The sequence below is a fragment of the Sus scrofa genome, chromosome 1 (genome assembly GCF_054392235.1).
Source record: "Sus scrofa isolate SSC_HxYL_T2T_F1_AM1 chromosome 1, Sscrofa_HxYL_maternal_Yorkshire_Landrace_v2.0, whole genome shotgun sequence".
Classification (NCBI taxonomy): Eukaryota; Metazoa; Chordata; class Mammalia; order Artiodactyla; family Suidae; genus Sus; species Sus scrofa.
Genome location: NC_139383.1, coordinates 160,361,892 through 160,373,949, shown reverse-complemented (window position 1 = coordinate 160,373,949; position 12,058 = coordinate 160,361,892). Strand labels below are relative to the sequence as shown.

Sequence of the window (12,058 nt, the reverse complement as noted above, 5' to 3'; positions counted from 1 at the left end):
GTGGGGACTTCTGATCAAGATTCAGTATGACTTCACTCTAAACTTTGCCATCCACTTCAGATAATGGACGATGAAGATTGAGCAAGTTGCACATGCTTTAAATGTTTTAATTAAAAAGACATGGACTTGGGAGTTCCCGTTGTGGTACCATGGGCTAAGAGTCCCACTGTAGCAGCTCAGGTTGCTGCGGAGGCCCAGGTTTGATCCCCAGCCCAGAGCAGTGGGTTAAAGGATCTGTTGTTGATGAGGCATAGGTTACAGCTATGGTTGAGATTCAATCCCTGGGTGGGGAAATTCCATATGCCACAAGTGCAGCCAAATGAATAAATAGACATGGACTCAAAAACAGTAAATATCCTTACTGAGCATAAATGAAATGAAACATGGAGTTCCTGTCATGGCTCAGTGGTTAAAGAATCCGACTAGGAACGATGAGGTTCCAGGTTCAATCCCTGGCCTCGCTCAGTGGGTTAAGGATCCGGCATTGCCGTGAGCTGTGGTGTAGGTTGCAGACATAGCTTGGATCCCGCGTTGCTGTGGCTCTGGCATAGCAGATTCTGGCTACAGCTCCGATTCGACTCCTATCCTGGGAACCTCCATGTGCTGTGGGAGCAGCCCAAGAAATGGCAAAAAGACCAAAAAAAAAAAAGGAAGAAAAAGAAATGAAATGAAACAGTGGTGAACAGGAGCTGAGACTGCTGGGTCCAGATAGACCACTACACCTGGGAATGAGACCCTGAGTGGTAACAAGGACCAGGAACACCCCCCTACACACACACACACACACACACACTAGCAAGGACCAGAAACATTCCCCCCCACACACACACTCACCCCAGCACAGGGCAACCAGAGTCAGTGCTACTGCACGTGTGAGGCTCCATGCCAGAGACAGCCCTGCCCTCTACTCACACTGGGAGTGCTATGCCACCAGCCTAAGACCTGGTCCTCGACTGGGCATCTTGAAACACCAGGAGGAAGTAACCCCAGATTTCTAGGCACAAATCACTGCAGAGAGAAGGAGAATAAACCAACTGTCATTCAAATTGAGCCCACAAGTTAAAATTCTTAAGTATATGAGAGAAGCTAACAATAAGAAACTCTGCAAGATTGAGAAGTGAATTTCCCGCCACTGAAAGGCAAACAACAGAACATGCTTTACAATGGATACAGAGTACATTTAAAATCAAGATGGAGTTCCCATCTTGGCTCAGTGCTTAACTGAACCCGACTAGCATCCATGAGGATATGAGTTCGATCCCTGGTCTCGCTCAATGGGTTCAGGATCCAGCGTTGTTGTGAGCTGTGGTGTAGGTTGCAGATGCGGCTCGGATCCCGTGGTGCTGTGGTTCTGGTGTAGGCTGGCAGCTACAGCTCTGATTGGACCCCTAGCCTGGGAACCTCCATATGCCACAGTTGCAGCCCTAGAAAGACAAAAAGACAAAAAATAAAATCTTCAAGAGATAAATGAAGGACTTAGAATAAGAAATTGGGCACATACAAGTCAAGTACTGATGCATATGAAACCCAACCTGTTTGCAATCCTGAAAATGGAGACTAGTCACTGCAGTAACTCGGTTGAGGTTGTAAATGCTGACTGGCTACAGTCAGAGAGAATGACCTGGACAGCAGGGCTAGGAATTCACCCATGGAGCAGAGCAAAGAGAGGAAAGGCAAAAAGAAAAGCAAACCCAGCTGGAGGATGTATGAGAAACTGAAAGACTCCAACTGCAGTCGGGGTTCCAGAAAAAGAATTGAAGGCCAGTAAAAGAACAATCCCCCTCGTCCGGGCTCGGAAGAGGCGACACCCCAAATCACTCACGAGAAGCGGTCTTGATGCAAACAGCAAGAGGATTTTTATTCCAAGCGCGCTGGGGCCCACAGTCGTACGCCACGCAGGGGTAGAGGACTGCGGCCCCGACTGCAGAATCGGGACAGCTTTTATGGGGTTCACAACAAAGCCTGTGCGTCACAAACCAATCATTTTAAAATATCGAGAGCCCGCGCCCCGTGGACCAATCATTTTAAAATATCGAGAGCCTGCGCCCCGTGGACCAATCATTTTAAAATAGCTCCGGAGGTCCGCATCTGCGTGGGCTCCTGGGCAGAGTGACAGATTGCAGTTGAGATAGGTCACTAGGGCTTTCAATGTGTAATCAATTCTTCTGTGGTGCCAGTCAGTTTTACAGAATCCAGATAAGCGATTAGTCAACTCATTTCCTGTTATCTTACTTAGGCCAGGATAGCAGGCCCTGGAACAATAAGAAGTGTGACCTTCTACCTATTTACTGGCAGCGAGCAGGGTCTGGAATTCGGGGGCATTTAGAGCTTTTTATTAACTTCCTGGGTTCTGGGAGGGTTAGGTTGCATTTTCATCCTTTCAGAATAAAGGAAATGACAGAGAAGTAGTGCAAGCAGGTAGTGGAGAATGTCCTGGGGGAGAAGAAGCAGAGGAAGATTTTGACAGAAGAGAAGCCATTTTAGGGCTGAGCCATTGTGTGCTCTAAGCCCTTCCTCCATGCTTGTCCTTGGAACAGGTCTCAGTAATTACCGTCCTTAAGGGAACAAAAGGATGCAGGAACAAGCAGCTGTTATCAAGCAAAGAAGTAGCAATAGCAAAGCTAATCAATGGGTTGTAGAGACCCCCATTTCTTTTTTTTTTTTTTTTGTCTTTTTTGTTGTTGTTGTTGTTGTTGTTGTAGTTGTTGTTGTTGCTATTTCTTGGGCTGCTCCCGCGGCATATGGAGGTTCCCAGGCTAGGGGTTGAATCGGAGCTGTAGCCACCAGCCTACGCCAGAGCCACAGCAACGCGGGATCCGAGCCGCGTCTGCAACCTACACCACAGCTCACGGCAACGCCGGATCCTTAACCCACTGAGCAAGGTCAGGGACCGAACCCGCAACCTCATGGTTCCTAGTCGGATTTCCCTGTGGCTCCAGCAAGTTAAGGATCCCTCACATTGTCACTGCTGTGGCTACTGTTGTCTCAATTCTATGCTGAATTCTTAGCTCAAGCCCCTTGGCTTAAAACATCCCCACTTTGGCTGTTGGAGAAAGATCCTTGATGTTCTCCTTACTTGCTGCAAGCCCTCAATCCTTCTCCTGCTACTCAACTTGCTCGTGTCTTTTGGCTCAACACCCACCAGCGGGTGAACTCAGTGTTCAGATAATAGTAACAGAATTACTAGGAATTTTATAGAATAAAAAAAAAAGAAATGAGTTCCAATCTGAAAATGGATGATGAAGAATGAGCAAGATATAGAAATTCATCAATCAGACACGTCACAGTGAAGCTGGGGACCTCCGGGAATGGGAGGATGGGCGAGGTGGTGGGCAATGATCCTGTGAATGGTGGGGTGCGGGTTTGTCAATGTTGTGGGATGCTGAGACCGGCTCAGCAGGATGGGGCTGAAGAACGGGTGCTGTGAAACTTAAGGAGAAAAGTTAACATAAAACAAGACATAGAGACATTTATCTTAAGTAAAGGTGGGAACTGGGGGACTCAAGGTCTCAGGGACCAAGGGCACCCCCTCAAGAAACCACACTGTTTTTATTGTGCTCTTGAGGATTACATCAAGTGAGGAGGGGGTTGTAGGTGCAGGATATAGGTTTTTTAAAGTTATTTTAAAAGTCACATAGGGGTTGCTGATTAAGCTTTTATTCTGACCTTACTAGGCATTTAACAATCATTAGCATTTGAGGAAGCTTGGCCTCTGCTATATATGCATAGCATCTGGAGAATCACCATTGTGCTTCTGCAGATGGCCTATCTGCAGCAACCCAGGGCGGGGCGTGCCTAGGTTTGCACCTTGGTTGTCCTTGCTGATGCATATCCTGCCAAACCCCTCATAAACCCCTTGGGGCCATGAGACTCCTCTTTCTTTTATTCTTAAGAGGATGTATCATGCTGTGCAAATGGAGTGCCCATCTGCACAGGTCCTTTGTACCTAGACCAATGCATTATGTCTTCATTCAGCTGACCCTATGAATAACTTATGCCTTTAGGTCTTGGTGCTTAAGCTTAAGTCATTCACCAGCACTGGGATGGTTTTTCAAGCAGGAAGATGGGGTAAAGTAAAGCAGGACAAGATGGAGTTTTCAGCAAAAAGGCTAGGAAAATATTGTAGAAACATGTCTCATGACAGTGGGATGCAAGGGGGTCCCTGTGAGGTTGCAGTGGCTGGTGTGGCTTTGCTCATGACGACCTTAAAGGCTGGAATGCTTTGGATGGTGAGAGGAGCAAAGGAGCCTGAAGGCAGGAAGACAGATGAGCAAAGTCCCCTTGTGGGTTTTCAGGAACTGGAGGCTCTTGAGACTGCCAGGAGGAAAATGTCTGCCCAGATTTAAAACTTGCTTTTCCCCTTGTTTGTGTTTACAGCTGCAATAGTTTTACTAGTAAACAAATTCTGCATTTTTATTTATTTATTTTTATTTTTTTTGGTTTGTTTTTTGTTGTTGCTATTTCTTGGGCCGCTCCCGCGGCATATGGAGGTTCCCAGGCTAGGGGTCGAATCGGAGCTGTAGCCACCGGCCTACACCAGAGCCACAGCATCGCGGGATCCGAGCCGCATCTGCAACCTACACCACAGCTCACGGCAACGCCGGATCGTTAACCCACTGAGCAAGGGCAGGGACCGAACCCGCAATCTCATGGTTCCTAGTCGGATTCATTAACCACTGTGCCACGACGGGAACTCCCAAATTCTGCATTTTTAATACAGTGTTGAAATAGAACTAGTTAATTAGTGAAAAATCAACTACTGTTGGAGTCCTTCAAGACTATGCAAGTAATTATTCACTAAACGTCGCCTGGATCAGATTCTGTTCTGTGCCAGGCATGCTAGGCTTATGGGGACCTGGGACACAGGAAGACACAGTCTGGGCCTTCATGTAGCTTTTGTTCAAGAGAGTCAGATGGATAATTGTTAAGTAAACAAGTAGTAGGGTATTAGTGACAGGAGACCAAAAGGCAGACTGTACTGGGTCAGCTAATGGTGCCCAAAACCACGTCCTCCTGGAACCTCCAAATTTGCCTTACTTGGAGGTAGGGTCTTTGTAGATATAATTAGTTAAAATCAGGTCACACTGGTTGGGTGGTCCCTAAGCCTAGTGTCCTTCTAAGAAGAGGCTGAGAGACACCTGGGGGAGGACAGGTGAAGACAGAGGCAGAGGGAGCAGGACTGCCCACTGCCCCAGGGTTGGGGGGAGCAGGAAGATCCTCCCCTGGAAACTTTCAGGGACTATAGCCCTCCTGACCCGTTGAGTCCTAACTTCTGGCCCCCAAAACTCTGAGCCTTTGAATTCCTGGTGTTTTGCCTACATCACCAAAGTCGCCTGTGGTAGTACTGCCAGGAGGAGGCCCAGCCTGGAGTTCCTCCTTCCCTTCGTCCCTTGGATCTTGTATCCAGTCAAGAAGGTGCTATAGCCCAAGCTTTGAAATCAAGTTTGTTGGTGAGCTTCAGCTTTATAAGACTTGAGAGAGGATCTAGGTAATTAAAGGTTTCTTGGAAGCTGACATGTTGTCTGGTGACATCTCCATTGTCCTACTGGACTGGTCCTGCCAGAACTCTGCCCTCCTCTCCCGACTCCCTAGCTCTGCTCCTCTCCAGCCTCCCCTGCTGCCTTGAATCTGGGTCTCCCCACCTCTTAGGTCTACTGACCACACCTCTCCCCTCCCCCTCTCCATTGTTCTGCTGCTTGAACTCTCTGATTCCAGCTCTTGTTTCCTAAGATGGGTCACTGCAGTATTTTAGATTTATCCTGTTAACACTCTTTATGCAAAAATCCCTCAAAAGAGATCGAAAAGAAGGAAAAGAGGGCAGAAGCTCTGGTCGGAGGTCAACTCAGGAATGTGGAGCTGGGGATGGACACCCTGCCCTCAAGACCAAAGACCTGGGTTTCATGGGTGAATTCAGTGGAACACACTCAGTGCTGATGCTGGTCTTATTGTTTACTACTCTTCTCTCTCTCATTCTGAGGCTGTGGGGGCCCATCTGCAAGAGAAACAGCAGGAGTCTCTGGCTGGTTCGTTCACCACTTTTCTGGGTGTTTGTCATCATGCTGCTGATGGTTCCAGATGACAGAGGCTTGGGAAACACTGAGCTGCTGTTAGGAGAGGCCCAGGGCCCTGGCCAGAGCAGAGGGAGGAACACAGATGGAAGAGTCCTTGGGTGACACGGCTTCCCTACAGCCCAGCTTTCCCCCACAGGGCTGGTACAACCTTCTGCTGCCTCCTCTGCAGGCCCAGGACTGCAGGCAGCCAAGAATGCCCCTGGCCATCAGGCGGGGTCTTTGCCACCAGGGATCTGTCCAGCCTGGGCCTGGAAGGGCCAGCAGGTGCCTCGGGAACAGGACGGTGGCACATGGCCGTGCCTCTGGCCAGCGACCCCAGTCCTCCTCCAACCCCTGCTTCTCCTGGCCTCTGCCCTCTGCAGCTCTGCACACCTGTCCCCAGCCACCCATGCGGTGTGCAGAGTCACTTCTGCTTCTGGGACTGAGGCCCAGCCAAGCTCTTCTTTGGGGTTGACTCTCCTGTCACCTCCAGCCAGTGGATGCTGGAGAAGCTGGGGGTTCTGGGGAGTTTCTGGGGAATTCTGCTCCTTGGCCCTGGCTGGTGTCCAGGCTACCCTTGGAAAGCCACTCCCTCACCAGCTGGAGGAATTAGCTAGTCTCTGCAGGAGTCGCTGGACTCAGTTCAGCGCCTGCAGCGGAATTAACACAATCCAGAAAAGCCCTTTTTTTTTTTTTGGTTTGGAATATTTATTCCTGTCATAGTGAGATAAACAAAGCTAATAAAAGATTTTTTTCCCCTGAATTGTAAAATTCATCACAGCGGACAAGGGCAGAGCAACCTCTGTAAAACAATCACCTGGGACTCTAGAAGACTTGGGTAAGTAGAGTTCTTGGCACCTGGTAGTTAAGTTTCTTATGGATGGAAGAGGGTCTGCCTGATGCACCATTGTGTGTCTGCAGAGAGCTGCCCTGCCTGGGCCATGGGGGTGGGAGGCAAGAATCCTTTCACTTTCTGTGCTTTATTCAATGTCAGAAACTAATACCAACTGCAAACAAGGCAGGAGTGGGTTTTATCATTAGCTGACCCCACTCCAGCCTCCTTTTGAGATGCCTGCTGTTTTCAGGGCAGGAGACAGAAGTGTCATTGGATGAGGTGGCCAGTGGGGACTTCAAGGCCACTGACTGTCAGCTGAGCTCTCAGATCCTCTCACTTTCTCCAATGGTGGTTGGAGCAGGGAGAGAACAGAGAACACTGAGGCCTCCCCTCCTGGCTACACCACAGAGGTGTGGTCGTGACTTTGAGAAGTGTTTACATTTAAATAAGACTCAGCACAGGGGCCCTTGGAACTTCTGCTGCCAATCTAAGAACAACTGGCTGGAATTAACAGGAGGCTCCAAGGAGCTATCTATCCCGGTTTCCTCTGGGTCCTGCAACACAGGGATGGGCCACCTGGCCCTCCAGGAAGACACTAAGACCTGTGTTTGCAGCTCTGCTCCCTGACCCCCACCCTCACCTTCCCCAGCAACTTGCTCCTTTCAGCCAAGGCCAAGGCCAGGAACACCCTTTCCAAATCCCTAGGTTTCTATGGGTGATTTGTTCAGGTCAAGCATGAATGACTAGAACACAAGAGAACAAAGAGAAAGATGAAGGAAAAACTCCAGGGGTGAGGGGTGATGGGGGGGTGCAGGCCAGTGGGCAGGGCTTCACCCCCAGGAACAAGCCATTGTAGGAGAAAATGTCCCAATAAAATGTAGAAAGGAGAGACTCCAGCCATGATGACTAAGCAAAGTCTAGCCAACTGCCCCAACCAGTCCTCCCCCATGCATCTGCTTCCGCATCTACTACCTTGCCTGACGTCACTCCAGTCCAACTAGTCAAGCTTGGACCTGGAAGGCGTAGCCCATAAAAGCCTTGTGAAACCCTTCTTCCGGGCTCAGACTCTGGAGAGCGATCTTGTCTGAGCATGCCTGCGTAATAAACCTGAGTTCTCCAACTCTGAGTGCTCGCTTGGTCTCTTGCCGGGTAAAAGAGCTGATCCACTACGGCCACAGAGCTACTGGAGCTGGTACGGGGCTGTCGCCAGAGCTGATACGCTGCAGCACAGGGCTGCTGGGTATGTGCCGTAACACCATAAGAAGCTCCACCCTCCAGTGCCCTTCCCTCAGGAAGAATGGTCAGACCTCACAACCTAAGTTTTCCTTCCCCTCCTGTGGCTTCCTTTTCCCCTTCAGATTTTCCTTTCATATATCATTGAAGAGGTGCACCAAATCATTTTTTTTTTTTGTCTTTTGTCTTTGTTGTTGTTGTTGTTGTTGCTACTTCTTGGGCCGCTCCCGCGGCATATGGAGGTTCCCAGGCTAGGGGTTGAATCGGAGCTGTAGCCACCGGCCTACGCCAGAGCTACAGCAACGCGGGATCCGAGCCGCGTCTGCAACCTACACCACAGCTGACGGCAACGCCGGATCCTTAACCCACTGAGCAAGGGCAGGGACCGAACCCGCAACCTCATGGTTCCTAGTCGGATTCATTAACCATTGCGCCACGACGGGAACTCCCCAAATCATTTTTTAATGGAAGCTGAATGAATGAAAAATAAAAATAACAGCTCACATACTAATTTAAATAGATCAGCAGCAAAAAGTAGCCAGAACTTCCTGGTCCTGCCGCCATGGGTCTGAAGGAGCCATTTCCTCCTGGTTGGCAGCAGCTCTGGCTCCTGGCTCTGCCCCACCCAACCTGGTCAGGTCTGGCCTCACTCCCAGCAGAAGGTGAAATTGGTAGCCATGGAGGGAGATGCTGAGCAGCTCGTTGGCGCCATCTGCTGGACTAAGTGCTTAATGCACGCACCAAGGCGTGTGGCTCATCAGACCCTGATTCACCCCCTCCTTAGCTTCCTTTATAGACATTTCTCATACTCAAGAATATATTTATATTTTTGAATGGGTGCCTAGATTTATGATTATTATCTTTATGACAACTCTGTTGCAATATAATTCACACATTTTACAATCCACCCACCTAAAGTGTGCAACTCAAAAGTTTTTAGCATATTCAGAATTGAACAGTCACTGCCACAATCAACTTAAGAACATTCTCATCATCTAGGAAGAGCTCCCAACACATTAGCAGTCGTATTACATTTCCCCCAATGCTCCCAGCCCTAAGCAACCACGAATCTAGGTTTGTCTCTCAGGATTTTTCTCTTCTGGAATTTCAGGTAATTAGACTGATATTATACGTAGTCTTTTATGTCAGCTTTCTTTCACTTAACATAATGTGGGTTCAGGTCCGTTCATACTGCAGCCTGTGCCAATTCTTCCCTTCTCTCTGTGGCTGAGTAATTGTTCACTGCATGTCTGAACCACATTTTGTTTATCCAGCCATTTGCTGACAATCATGTGGATTGTCTCCACCTGTAGCCATTCCGAATAATGCTGCTGGGAACATTCAAGTACAAGTTTTTGTGTGGACACAGGTTTCATTTCTCTCGAGTGCGCATCTAGGAGTGGAATCTCTGGGTCATGTGGTGACACTGTTGAATCATTTGAGGAACTGCCAGACTGTTTTCTAAAGCAGTTGTGCCATTTTGCATTCCCACCAGGACTGCATGAAGGTTCCCTTCCTCCACATCCTCACCAGCCCTTGTTGTTACCTGACTTGCTAATTTTAACCATCCAGAGTGCTGTGCATCGTTGTCTCATTGTGGTTAGATTTGCATTTTCCTGGTGGCAATGATGTTGAGCATCTTTTCATGCGTTTATTAGCTATTTGGGTTTTTTGTTATTGTTGTTGAGAAATGTCTATTCTAATCCTTCTGCCCATTTTAAAAATTGGGTTAATTTATCTTTATTATTGAGTTGTAGTGGTTCTATTCCAGACTCAAGTCCTCAGCCTGCCTCTGTTGGTGCCTGGAACTGGAGGCCAAGAAAAGAATCAGCCTGAACCTTATTTAAACCAGCTTTAAAAAAATTAAAACCTATTTCAAAAATGTACAGAGCTGGAGTTCTCACTGTGGCTCAGCGGGTTAAGAATCCCACTAGCATCCATAAGGGTGCGGGTTTGATCCCTGGCCTCACTCAGGTGTTGCTATTGCTGTGGCATAGACCAGCAGCTGCTGCTCGGATTCGACCCGTTAGCCTGGGAACTTCCATATGCTGCAGGTGCAGCCCTAAAAAGAAAAAAAGTACAAAACCAATCCAGAAGGAAGAGTTAGTTTGGAAGAAGTTAATTAGTTTAATTCTCAACCTGGAATTCCTCCCTAATTCTGGACCCATTTTTCCTGCTCTGCACCCAGCCTGGAGCCTTCTGAGGGGTCCCAGGGAGAGGGAAGAGGGAGGAGATGAGGTCTAAGGCAAAGGAAGGAAGGGATCCAGCAGAGATGGAAGCAGAGAGGCCAGTTTGGTGGGAAGGAATGAGGAGAAAACTGTGAACTTGGGACGCCCAGGCAGAGAGTGTGGCTGACTGTGTAAATGATCACCAGTCCTCAATGCCACTTATCCTGGGGCAGCTTGTAAGTTCCTTCTTTCTTTTCTTCTGTCCTTCCTTTCTTCCCTCCTTCTCTTCCCCCTTCCTTCCCTCCCTCTCTCTTTCTGTTGCTTTTTAGGGCTGCATATGTGGCATATGGAAGTTCTCAGGCTAGGGGTCGAATAGAGTTGCCTACGCTGCAGCCATAGCAACATGGGATCTGAGCCACGTCTTCGACTTACACCACAGCTCACTACACTGCGGGATCCTTAACCCACTGATAGAGGCCAGGGATTGAACCCGCATCCTCATGGATACTAGTTGAATTCTTAGCCTGCTGAGTCACAGCAGGATCTCCTACCTTGTGGTATGTTAGTTTGCAAGGCTGGAAGCAGCTGTGTTGGATAACATTAACTGTCATGAAGTATACAGAAGGTTGAGAGTCCAAAGTCTGGTCTTTGTTTTAAATCATCCCATCTGTCGCAGGTGTCATCTGTCCTTGCCTTCCTGCTGCTGCTGGACTGGGGCATGTTCTCCCCACCTCCCCCGCCGCCCGGGCTTCTGGGGAAGATCTTCCAGTACATTGATGTCCACCAGGATGAGTTTGTGCAGGTAGGAGACCTCCATACACAAAACGTCTGGATAGGAGTTCCTGTTGTGGTGCAGTGGAAACGAATCTGACTAGGAACCATGAAATTTCAGGTTCCATCCCTGGCCTTGCTCAGTGGGTTAGGGATCTGGAGTTGCCGTGAGCTGTGGTGTAGGTTGCAGACTCGGTTTGGATCTGATGTGGCTGTGGTGTAGGCCAGCAGCTGTAGCTCTGATTGGACCCCTAGCCTGAGAATCTCCAAATGTCATGGGTGCGGCACTGAAAAAAAAAAAAGCAAAGCATCTGGGTAGTAGGATTCTCTTTGGGAATCTGGAAGGACGGTTTTTTGCTGGGAGATGTGGGTATTTTGGGCTAACAACTTTAAATCCCATTTAAACCGCCTGTGGCTCTTCATTGAATTAGAATAATAAATTATTGGTTAGATTTAGGTCAGAGATCCTCCTGGCCGTTCCTCCCAAAAGGGCATCCCCAGTGCATGTGACCCAGGGGCGTCTTCAGCAATGACCAGAGAGCTCCATTGCGCCATTAGCAAATGGCCCATCACCCCCTGCAGAGGGGCCCATGCGGAACTACTCACCACCTGCAGACCTGGCTGAAGCACGCCCTCCCTGCTGCAGCTTCCAGTCCAGAGTTCTGCAAGTTCAATTCAGTTCACAAGTTCAGTGTCACAGCTGCCCGTTGTATAGCCCCGTGCTATATTCACAGTTACCTCCTTATTTATGATCCTGTGCTTTGTCCTACCTGGCCACATGGTGATCTGCGCAAGGTGTGGGTGTACCTACAGGGGAGAAAATGTGATGAGGGAGGTCAGGGGAACAGAGAGGAGAGGGGATCTAGGAGTGGGGGGTGCTGTACCCACAGTCTCACTGGCACATCTCTTCTCTCTCTGCTGGCGCTCCTGTTTCTGCCACCAACACATGTACCTCGGCCCACCTCCACTGCCTGGGAACTCCCTGAGGTCACACTAGACTC

General features: G+C 48.9%; 1 protein-coding gene across 13 annotated transcripts in view; it reads left to right on the top strand.

Annotated features, from left to right (window-relative positions):
* Positions 1-12,058, top strand: part of CNDP1 (carnosine dipeptidase 1) — a 38,717-nt gene that overhangs the window by 3,798 nt on the left and 22,861 nt on the right. For 5 of the 13 annotated variants that reach the window (XR_014824492.1, XR_014824438.1, XM_005659821.4 and 2 more), the window contains exons 1-2: positions 7,943-8,125; positions 10,963-11,088. Coding sequence is in view for 7 of the 13 variants with exons in the window: in XM_005659821.4 (XP_005659878.1) it covers positions 11,005-11,088 (84 nt within the window). In the remaining 6 variants the exon portion in view is untranslated. Of the gene's footprint in view, positions 1-6,648; positions 6,889-7,942; positions 8,126-10,962; positions 11,089-12,058 lie in introns of those variants that run through there. The other 8 variants (XR_014824423.1, XM_084990324.1, XM_084990135.1 and 5 more) reach the window with 5 other exon arrangements.